This window comes from Halyomorpha halys, unplaced genomic scaffold (genome assembly GCF_000696795.3).
Source record: "Halyomorpha halys isolate HHAL.00 unplaced genomic scaffold, Hhal_1.1 Scaffold215.1, whole genome shotgun sequence".
Lineage (NCBI taxonomy): Eukaryota > Metazoa > Arthropoda > Insecta > Hemiptera > Pentatomidae > Halyomorpha > Halyomorpha halys.
Window position 1 is genome coordinate 69357 of NW_027107820.1, and position 11938 is coordinate 81294.

At 29.3% G+C, this 11938-nt stretch overlaps 2 protein-coding genes across 3 annotated transcripts in view; one reads left to right on the top strand and one right to left on the bottom strand.

The window, feature by feature from the left end:
* The first annotated feature begins 1001 nt into the window (after positions 1-1001).
* On the top strand, positions 1002-4603 carry LOC106679700 (uncharacterized). Of its 2 annotated transcripts, none has more exons than XM_014419004.3 (2): positions 1002-1564; positions 4231-4603. In XM_014419004.3, the coding sequence occupies exons 1-2, from the start codon at positions 1296-1298 to the stop codon at positions 4529-4531; spliced, it is 570 nt and encodes a 189-aa protein (XP_014274490.1). In that variant the 5' UTR covers positions 1002-1295; the 3' UTR covers positions 4532-4603. The 2 variants fall into 2 exon arrangements, 1 of the variants encoding a protein (XP_014274490.1); XR_001343014.2 differs by lacking the exon at positions 1002-1564 and adding an exon at positions 2049-2775.
* Positions 4604-4606: 3 nt separating this feature from the next.
* Positions 4607-11938, bottom strand: part of LOC106679702 (zinc finger protein GLI2) — an 11193-nt gene continuing 3861 nt past the window's right edge. Inside the window, exons 5-10 of the mRNA XM_014419005.3 lie at positions 11385-11611; positions 9266-9427; positions 9059-9175; positions 7751-7814; positions 7064-7135; positions 4607-5574 (exon numbers count right to left, since the gene is read on the bottom strand). Of these exons, the coding sequence (XP_014274491.1) occupies positions 5447-5574; positions 7064-7135; positions 7751-7814; positions 9059-9175; positions 9266-9427; positions 11385-11611 (770 nt within the window). The 3' untranslated portion in view covers positions 4607-5446. The remainder of the gene's footprint in view (positions 5575-7063; positions 7136-7750; positions 7815-9058; positions 9176-9265; positions 9428-11384; positions 11612-11938) is intronic.

The window sequence follows — 11938 nt, forward strand, 5'->3', positions numbered from 1 at the left end:
CGAGCCATACCCTCCGAACAACTAGGAAGAGGATCGGCCATTGACCAAGAACTAATGGAGGCACCTAATGATGTACAAACGAAGAAAGACTCTGTGGAAAGTGATGATGAACTTGACATCGAAAACAATGTTCATGACCCAAACTGGTGCCCCGAGTTCGAAGATGAAGGTAGGGAAAATGTTAGGTCACCTTATCAGTTACGAAGTAGAGTAGGGAGTAATATATTCTGCTCCACAAAGCAATATTGTCTAAATTCCACTCTCACATATCCACAAAAGTGATATTTAATGTAATGTACTAAAGTAGTTTTAAGATAGCCAAATGTGAATATAAAGAACTGCATTTTTATGTTTACCACGGATACATTGCAAAGAGAGAGAAAGAGAGAGGATGAAGATAATGTAGTGTCAACTTATACCAGCCAGGCAGATTCGGGAGATTGGACAAGACATACATGGAACCTCTTGTCTAATTAAACAGGAGTGGAGTAGTGAGGGAACTACGGGTTAGTGGAAGAATAAGGAGAATAAAGTGAAGTTTCATGTAACTCCACTTTTCTAAAAAGGGGAGCATATGTAATAGACGAATTGTGAGAGAAGAATTGGTGATGGCGGCGAATGCGCGGGAGATAACGGGCAGGGAGGGAGAGAAAAATCATATGGTCGGTCGTCGTTTGTTTTTGTGAGGAATGGACATTGATGTAAAGCTAGTGGATTTTTTGGTTTTCTCTGTGACCTGAGTTATGTTTAAAAACTGTGGATTGAGCAGTGACCTTTCTCTCTCTCTGCCACGACCACCTGAGTGCAATGTATTTTAATTGTAGGTTAGGTTATAAGTTAGTAATAAGTACATAGATATAATTAGGATAAGTTAGAATAGGGCCTTTAGTAGTTAAGATTGTTCTTTTAATTTTACAATTAGGTTAAGTAAATCTGTATTGGAATAAACATAAAAAATAAACACATGTTTCTTATAGTGGATATGTGAGTTAAAAACTTATTAATTAACCTTGTAATTTGAGAACATTACAATATGTTAAAAAATTTCCTAGCGAAAATTTTAACTGAAAGATAAACAATGTTCTGGTTGGCCTACTCAAGTTAATGAAGATAAAAAATTACAAAACCGTTAAATGTAATAAAAACAATTTAAAAATCATATAAGATGTCTTAGACTTGTTAAGAGGCTCATTATTTTGGTTCTGCATAAATTGAGAGAAATTCACCGAACAACACTTTTGATACACTCCAAATATAACATAATCGACCCCTTTTTAAAAAAATTATGAGTGGCGATGAAAACTGGATCGTCTGCAATAACGTTAATCGAAAAAGTTCCGAGCATCATGAACCAGAACAAATTATATCGAAATCTGAGCTGCATCAGAAAAGTGATCATGCTGTCAATTTGGTGGGAATACAAAAGTGTTCTGTATTTTGCGCTGGTTCCAAGCAACCCAACGATCAACTTGGATGTTTGCTGGCAGCCACTTATGAAAATAGAGGAAACAATCAAAAAGAAAATGTCAGAATTGGCAAATCGTAACGGTTCAACCATGGCAATGTGAGGCATCAGACATATTTAGCAATATGTATGAAATTATTAGAGCTTAGTTGGGAATTGATCCCCCATTTAACTCCAACTTTGCTTCATTGAATTATCATTTATTTCGAAGTTTACAAAACTTTTTAAATGATAAAAAGTTCAGTAATAACGATGAATCGCACTTGGTCGAGTTTTTGTTGATAAGGGCCAAAAGTTCTATGTGTGTGAGATCATTAAGTTACTAGAAAGATGGCAAAAGGTTGTCGAAAAGAATGGAAGATATGGACGATCGGAGATGGAACTTATTAAAGTTCATTTTTTATATAGTTGAGTTTTTTGAAAATTTGAAATTTTCATCAAATTTTGAAAATAAAAGGTCAAATATTTTGATCGTGTAAATTAAAATGTCATCTGTAATAATCTGGGGTGGCTTTTTCTATTCTCCTTTAAAACAAAATTGAAGCTTTTAAGCTTAGCCTTAAGTTGAGGTTAACATGAATGTTCGTCATTATAAACTAAACTTACAGAAGGTAGCTGGTGATTGGCTTCCTCCCCCCTACCACGCCCCTAAAGTTCATCATAAGGCCTACCTTTTTGGTTCACTATTCCTTGCTGTTTACCTCCTCCATTCCTCTTCCTCCAAGATAATAATGAACTTTTTGTTGGTCAATACAATAAAATCATTATGGCCTGTCAAGAAAACTCTTCTGAATATCGTACATTCCTTTCGTGACTTTTCTAATTGACTCATTTTAAATGTTATAAAATATTACTTTTTAGCTCAGATACCCAAATTCACAGACTCGAGAATACTCAACAGCAAGCTTTCTCTGTCAGGACATTGCATGTAATAATCCAACTCTTCTGCTAACACTCGCGTTTCTCTTAAAAATTCAAAAACGAAAAAGTAATTCTCTCCCCTTTAAACACTATTTTTCTTAGATATCTTTGGGTTTAAATAAATATAATCTTTAAACAGCTCTTACTCTTTCTGGCTCCCTCATAATAATTAATAATAATTAGCTCTCTGCATAATAAATTCTTCAAATATTATAAATTTCGCTTGTTTAATTTCTCCTTGAAACAAATTCAATATGTCGACGAGGACCTCTATGGAATAATTGGCGGCAAAATGCTTTGTGTTGATTGAGTTGTGTTTTAGGAATATGATATCTTAAAATTTTCAAAGACAAACTTTTTTATTTGATTGAGGATATTGAAATTTAAAGGTAAGTAGATTGAATTATTCATATATTAAGTGAATTACAAAAAGAAATTAATGGAATTGGTTATTATTTTAAAGGTAAAGTCCAGAGATCTAATGTTTCAACAGCTAAAATTTTGCTTTTGAACTGAAAATGATCAATATTACTTTCATATGAGAAATAGTTGTTTGACAATATTAATGAACTAACTATTCAATGTCTTTTTGTTTCAATAGTCTATAGTTTTTTAAAGTATTTTTCTGTCTGCTAACTTTTATTTATACATTATTTAGTATGCAGTAAATACCTATACATGCTGTTTTTCAGAATTCACTAAAGAAAATTCTTGGATAATACTAACCATTTCTTTTATATTATTTAATCCTCTGATTATTTGATCATATCGTGTTCATGTTTTACACTAAATGTCGTTGTTATTATGATCTGTTTTAGTTATTGTAAATTGAACTCCTAAGTTTTTATATCTAAAATTATACCACTGTCCAATATATTTAAACTTTTATTTATTTATGGAAAAGTTAAGAATATGGACTGTTTACTGATGTGAACAAGTATCATTGCCGTTTTAGTTTAATTTAACTCAACATTAATTCCCTTCGTTCATTTCATGTTTTTCATGAAAGTTGAATAGACAAAACGCATAGCAAATAGTATCAAAGGCATTGGCAATAGAGGCTCTATAAATATTCTTTGTTATCTTGAAAACATCCTTCAAGAATATTTGTATCATTTATTGGGAATGATTTTGTGTTGCTCCACAATAATGAGATGCTTTACTTTGCTCAAATACTTTAACAAAGCTAGAATTAGGATGTTGCATTTTCACTAAGAAGTCCAGACCGTAACCTAATGCAGCATTAGTTTTGGTGGAAAAGTGTGTGAGAAAACTTCAAATTCTTAAGATAACGTAACCCTAAGAGAAGAGTGAGACAATATACTATGAGAATGTCTACATTTTTTTAATGTCTCAATTACTTAATGTAGTACAGCTTGAGGATGAGTCACTGAATACTGAAAGGCTGTTGTATCTTTGTTAATTGAGGTGGTACCTTAACAACCTCAAATGTGTAGCAGTGCCAGTTGATTTCATTCCGGATGGGTTGACTCATTATTTGTGGCAGTCGCACAGGATGAAAACTCCTCCCTTTCACTCTAATTAAAATAAGTTAGTTACCTATAGGAGAATTCCCCTTTATCTCCCAAAATGATAAATAATTTATTTTGTTTTATTATTACTATCCTTAGTTCCCTTTTTTATTAAACTTATATTCTTAGTTTGTGATTATCCCTATCTAAAATATACCACTCAGTTTAAAAATTACTTTTTTCATATAAATTCCAAATGAATATGATACTTTTGACCAGTAGTTTATCTTATTGGTTTTCTGATATAGTTGTTATTAAATTGTCTTTTAAAATTTATATCAAGAAATACTAAAACAATTTTTTTTATATCAGGATGAACTCCTCAATGCAAAAAGGTATTTCTGCCTTAAAGGAAGCAGTCCAAGGGATTGATAGTGAAATAGAAAGATTATGTCAGTACATTCCTAAGGCAGAATCTATAGTGACGAACAATGATGATGGCAAGATATGTGCTCTTCCTGGAGATATTAATGCCCTTCATGATGCAGTTAATGATATTCAAGAAAAAAGGCTTGAATACAGTCAAAAGAGGAAGGAAAATGATGATATCATAGATGCTTCCCATGAAGAATTATGTTCTATGTATCATAATATATTAGAAAATGCTATATGATAGTGATATGAATTTATTATTACTTTAAGACTTTACATCTGTGATTTTATATAAATAAATCTATTTATCTTATTTCTAATTTATTTACAATATGTCTTTCAATCATTCATTGAGATCATTATTTAATTATCACAGTTGTAAAAATATATTTTTCCTTCAAAGTATACACAGTAGTCACATGTCACATTTATTTTCAGTATCCATCCAAACTTTATAGAGATATGTGTCTGTATAAATTGTGTATATACGTTATTTATATATTTATGTACTTGTGTATACTTAAATTTTATATTTGATTTATAAACACAATTATTTACCAACATAAAGTTTTAACATGTTAGTAGAATGCATAACAAATTATATTTTCTTCAGTTAACTATTATTGTTTATTTTGATTTTATATTTAATAATAATTGCCTTTACGGTTACGACAATCATTTTTCTAATTTTCTACAAATATTACTAATTTTCCTATGAATCTTAATTTTAAAGTTTATATTTAAAAATACTTCAAAATCATCTATTATTACAAAATATGTTATGCATTTTACATTATCTAATATTAATTTTCTTAATTTATTATGACTACAAAACTAAACATTAACTTATTTACTACTTTAAGACTTGTTGAGGGAGATCAATATCAGCCTGATTTAAATAACATTTAACATTATTTCTAAAAAAAATTTTGTTATTACATTTAATAGCTAACAATACTATTTCTATGTACTCAAAATTTTATAAAAGTAAAATAATTTAACAGAAGCTAGTATTTACATATTTTATATCTAAATTTACATTTTCTCAACTTATAAAATAATAAATTGGGGTTCATCTCATAAAAATATTTGGTTATATGCCTTCCTTTATATGTTGTAATAATAGGAAGTTCTTGTCCACACTCTAATCGTTTCACTATGAAAAAGTGCGAATTATATCCTCTTCTTTTATTGTTAAAAATGATGAAGAATCTAGATCATTTACTTCCAAGAATTCCCTTTCCACATCTGAGTCTAATTGATCTGTAAGCGAGTCATCTCCATCTAAAAACAAATAAAAATATTAAGCTGATTTATGCAAAGTATGGAATGTTAAAATGTATTCACTATATTACATTGATTACAAATTGTGAATTTCTCTGTATTTACTATCTTCCGGGGTTCTTACCACCATTGTCATATAAACCTTTTTTTTCTTTTATTGGAGATGTTCATGATTTCTCACTGATTATTAAATTAAATTATGTACTATCATTGTTCAATATTTAATGTTATTTCCATGTTGTATAAATGATTCATATTCAAGTATTTTGTTTCACTATTTCTTATAATTTAAATACTTAATTTCTTAATAGATCAGCCAAACATATTTCACCTTGGGAGAAGAAAGTATATTTAATAATATTATAGTAACCAAATATAGTCAAAATAAAAGTGAGGCTAGGGGCTAAATATATTAAATCAATTAATTGAGTTTAGTTTCTTCATTTTCATATCATATTTTTGTACCGAAATGTTTAAGTTTACATGATAAAATAGTCTTTATTTAGTTGATATCACTTAATATTACCATTAAATAAAACAGACTGAAATAAATAAAGGACGTCTTTCTGCCCTTGGAATAAGATGTGTTAATATCAGTTCAAACAAAAAGTTAATCAAAAGTTCCCACTTTCAATATTGGTAGACTGCTACCTTAGGTAAGGAAAATTCTTCCAAATCAATTATGTTAAAATACTTCACCAATGTAATTGTTGACATTTATTTTACTATGTTTTAGTACTGTGCAAGCCATCTTCAGGTATTTTTATTATCTTATTCAAATTTGGTGACTTTTAACCAGGCTTATAACATAATCAAAACTGTACTTGCTGACCTTTTTTTTTTTGTAAATATATGATAGGTTAAAGTTGAAATTGAAAAAAATTACAATAATACAACTTGATTAAGTAGAGATCAAACATCATGGAAAAAGTTAATTCAAACTGGTTAAAATCTTGAAGATGGGTTGCAGAGTGCTTAAAAACATAGTAAAATATGTGTTATTTATATGAAATAATCTTAACAAGTATATGGATGAAGTATTTTTAGCCTGACTTTATTTGTTCCTACTTTCAGTTTGTTTTATTTTTTAAACAAAAACATCTTAGTTCATCAATGAACTTAATTAGAACATTGGTCTGATTTCTGTTACGATCTCAAGGAAATAATTCTTTTAAAAATTAAAGCAAATACCTTTTTCACCTGTCCTTTTACCATGTTAATAAATCTTTCAGGAATCACAAAAATATGCATAAACGAGAAATTCTTCCCCCTTCTAAAGTGAAGGTTATACCAAACTTATAATGTAAAACTAGATTAAATTTAGTATATTTTGAGAGTTTCTACTTCAGTTTCAAGAGATATCCCATTTTCCATCCAGGTGCCTCAAATTATTGCAAATACACTAGCCCACCTCTATGTATTTATCAATTACACACTTTTTAAATTCATTAATATTAACTTTACTATTTATTTATCAAACCATACTTACCAAAAAAGCTTTGTTCTCCTTCACCATCAAAAAATAAAATTGAAGATTCATTGTTAAGAGTATCACTTGATTCTGAAAAACAAAAATAAATTATAAATACAAACTATCTATTAGATTGGTGAATGAAAAGAAAAGGGTCTGAGATGAGAATCACATTCATGAATGATGAAATTCAGGAAAAGTAATATAGTTTCCTGGTATTTATGCTGTTATAGTTAATTGATAATAGCTGTGCTATTCTGAAAAGTATTATTTACAACTTTTTCAAAGATAAATTGATCGGTCATTTTAACATTATTCTATGATAATAATCCATGCTATATTAATAATACATTACTAATATATGTTCAAATGGGGTAGCTAAGTTAGTAAGGCGCTTTACTGCTAACTCCCAGGACCTGGGTTCGAATCCAGCTGTGATAGATAATTGTTTATACTGTTACTGTAACCGCTGTTTAACATGAGTTCGGGAGCCTTCCTGGGGCATACCCAGCCCCTGTTATCTTGGCACCCTTAATTGAGGAAAAATTTAGTGATTAAGCATGATCATGAACAAATTACCTTCTTGCACAATTGTGGTTCAAAAAAACATTTCTTTACAAAGTGCTGAACCCCTGACCTTACATGGGCTGTAGCGGTACAGAGTTTCATAAATATAACTGTTTAAATTATCTATTAACATCTCACCAGAATTTCCTCTGGAACATCTTGATTGGAGCTCAGCAGCAGAAACTATAGGCTCACTTGCAATCTGAAATTTAAAATAATGATTTGTTAGTTTAATGTTGAAAATTCATGACAGTCATTTTGATAGATCAATCTATACTAGACCCATATTAATAGTTCTTTTAAATTTTTTTTCTCTTATTCGCAAATGTTTTTTACTTGTATTCTTTACAACTGCTGTTGCCAGCTAACATAATTTTTTAGAGTGAAATAAATTTAAAATTGGTGATCTCTTATAAAAAAAAAAAAAAGTAATTTAACTGGTCTCTAAATTCTTTCTTCCCCTTTAAATATTGAAAATTTGTTTAAACTAATTATTTTTATAGAATTTAATGTTGTCCCTGTTTCGGAGTGCGAAATTGCCTAAACTTGTAATTCAGTCTTGACCCATCTCAAAGATTCTATTATCACCCACTATTTGGACAGTACTTCATTTCCAGGGTTAATTTTGTTCATGTGCTTATCAAATTTAATCAAGCATTGAACCAAATTGCTGTACTATTATGCTGACTGGTGAATCCTAATGTTTGCCTCTTTGCTTAGTTTTTACTGGCCAATTAGTGTTGAAGATATTGGGTGAATTATCCCATAAGTTCTCTGAACTCTATTTAGTCCTAGTATAATATAAACTCAATAGTATAAAATGGCAATGCTACTTATATTGATTTGTGTTCTTTTTTTATTACTAATACATTTTTTAAATATTAATCCCCATTTTTTTTAACATTTCATTCATTTGCTAGAAGAGTGCCCTAACCTAAAATATTTCAATCTTAAGATCTTCGAAAAAAAAACAATGTACATATGAAGTATATTTTAAATTTGTAGCAAATATTACACATGACTTGGCAGAGATCACTTTCCACAGTAATGTCCTTCCAAAAAAAGAATTTATTTTAACAAGAAAAGTTTTATTTTTGGTAAAAATTAGATCTTGTGATGTAATAATTTTAAAAAATAATTAAAATCAAGCTATCAAATCTTTTCCCTTTGTAATGAGACCTTGAAGATTTAAATGTTACCTTCTCTTGAAAGTTATTTTCACAGAAACTGCTAATTTCTAGTTAAGACAATCTTGCTAAGAAGCAATATATTGATTTGAATTTCCATTTAGTTTAATACTAATAAAATTTCCATTTAGTTTAATACTTAATAAATACTCATTATTATTTGGAAACCTAAATTAATAATGCCTACAAGAGAATTAAGGTTTAAAGAGAAACTATAAATGCCTTAACTTATTTAATATTAGTTTAATAATTTACATACCAGTTTTTTTGGCTTTAGTGACATTAAAACTCCAGTATGATTTTTTATATGCTTCCTTAATGAACTCGGGTCAGTATAACGTTTGCGGCAGCCATCTATCTGGCAAGCATATGGTTTCTAAAATTTCAAGAGACAATTTCATTTATATCAGACTTTTACAGTATTCAAATTAGACCTGAGTTAATAATCATTTCAAGGTTGACTTACTGTATCGTAGTGTGTTCTCTGATGTTTAGCACGGTCTGAACTATTACTGAATGCTTTGTGACATGATGGGAATTGGCATAAATATGGCCTCTCTCCAGTGTGTGATCTCTGATGAATTTTTAAATTTTCTAAACGAGAAAATGCTTTCATACATCCAGCAAACTGAAATAATTTTATTTGTGATTAATTAAAACAAAATTGATTATGAACATTATATCACTCCTTTGCTAGAAGAACATCTTAGCTCAAAACAATACATTTCCGAGTTATCTACTAATTATAAAATTAAGTATACTTATGAAATATCTTTAACCTCGAATGTAATTTAGAGTTCTTTTCATAGAAATGTCATGTCTCATAAAAGGCTTATTGTAAACAGTAAAAAGTTTTATTTTTAGTTAAATCTTAAAATCTATGCCTTGAAATATGAAACAGTGAAAATCAATCTTTCAAATCATCCCACTTTATAATGATCCTTAAAAAATTTGATATTAGTTTTCACAGAAGCTACTGCTAACATTGACACTTTGTTGCAAAGGAGTGATATGATATCTCAGTAAATGATTTATAATATCAAAATTTGTTAACAAACAGTTACTTATAAAACTATTATTTGTATTCGCAGTAATTAGTTTCTAAACCAGTTCAATCCACTTTTGCACAAAAGTGTTTATTTAATTTTAAAGATGTCCTCAATTTATTTTTAAAAATATCCAGTAAGGTTGTTTGACCAAAAGTGTTTCAGTCCAGTATTTAAATTTTGGGCTGAGATACTTTTGAATTAAGAGATTTCATACCATGTGGTTAACTCATGTCTCTTTGGTGTCTCCTGTATTTTATTTTTGAAAATGGATTGAGAAGGTTTGGAACTGATTGCCCCACTTGTAAGGTGACTAGTATAAGTAAAACCTTTAGACATGAACTCATCTCATCAAATATCTTTACACTATACTCTCCAAAAATAGTTCTATATCTGATTAATTTATCCTATACTGAATTCTGGACCAAATTTATCTTATTCTTTGTCAAAATTCTTCCCAATAGACATAGACTCAAATGGATGTATGTCATAATCTCATGGAAATTTTCCTCACTTTCACTTGTGTTCCCAGCGAATAGTGATCCATTTTTGCATCCTTAACTTTCTGGTTAAGTATTGGTTTTATTGGGATAAACCCACTTACCTGACTTGTTCCCACCTTTACTAGTACCAGTATCAATATATAACATTGATATTATGATTGAATAGCTTTTCAATAAATTATTCCCTAGTAAGGAATTGAATTTCTAAATAATTATTTTTGAATACAGTTTTTTTGTTACTATGTATGTCTTTTATTGTAACAGCTAATTAATTACTAATATTATATTTTCCATAATGTGAGTAAGCGAATGTATTAACAGGAATAGTTCATTTGCTGTTACTTGTTAATATTTTAATAAAATAAAAAAAAAAACAGAGTTTTTTTTTTACTCTGAAGAGTAATTTTAAATATTATTACTAATATAATAATAATATTTTATGCTAGGTAAAATTATATCCTTCAATACTGCCACTCTCCTTACATTTAGGGATCCCTTGGATCAGTCCTCTGTAAATTGTACTGTGCCCAGAATTTTTTTACAATTTCCAGCTACATGGAATTGTAATTGTGATTCACTTTGTCAAGTAGTTGTATTCATTAATTAAAATTACTTGTAGTTGCAATTTTATTTCCGCAATTTCAAATTAAAGTATTTGTTTTATAATTAAAATTACTTTATCCAATACTGCCCCAGAGTAAGAATGTTAAGATTCATATCTCAGTCGGCCACGAATCTATCTTAGGCCAGATAGGAATTGAACATGACATGCTGGAACCCTCACTCTAAGTTCCTCGACCATCACATCTATTAATAGGATTATTGTTTAGAAATGGAAATAAGGTTTTCTAAAATTTACCCTTTTTTAAACTGAGATAATATGATACATTTGGGAAAAATAAAGTCTGGAAATTTTCTTCAGAGAAGAAGGGTAAGTACAAACACTATGGGTTATTTTTATTTCCATTGCAAAACATATTTATTGAGTATGCTTCAGTCTGTCCCAATATTTATAAACCACTATTACAAAACTTACTTGACATTTATTCGGTTTCTCTCCTGAATGTACTCTCATGTGAATGAGTAACTTGTATCGTGCATTAAATGGTCTAGAAGCTCTAGGACAAGATGCCCATAAGCAGGGAAAATCATCACCTCCTCGCTGTGGTTCTACGTGTGTTCCTTCAATGTGAGCCACGAGAGCTTTCTGGCTATGAAAGAGGCTCCAGCAATCTTCCCACCGGCATTCTAGTAATTCTTCACCTTCAAATTTATTTTAAAATATTAGTTTCCTTCTTTATAATATTTTAAATAAATTGGTATTTAGTATTTGATATATTGTTTATAACAGGGATTGTTAACAATAAACAAGAGTTGAATATTCATTAATTAGAGCCAATTCTTGTTATTTGTTTCAAAACAGAAACGAGGATTAGTAAACGATATTAAAGGATTTGTAATTTTCAATGAACTTGTGTTTGACATAAAGTGTCTACCTTCTTTTGAATAATTTATATTTAAAATTTTGGGATTTATTCGCAGTTCTTCAGAAACAAAAAATATCAAATAAAATAGATATGCATACATTTA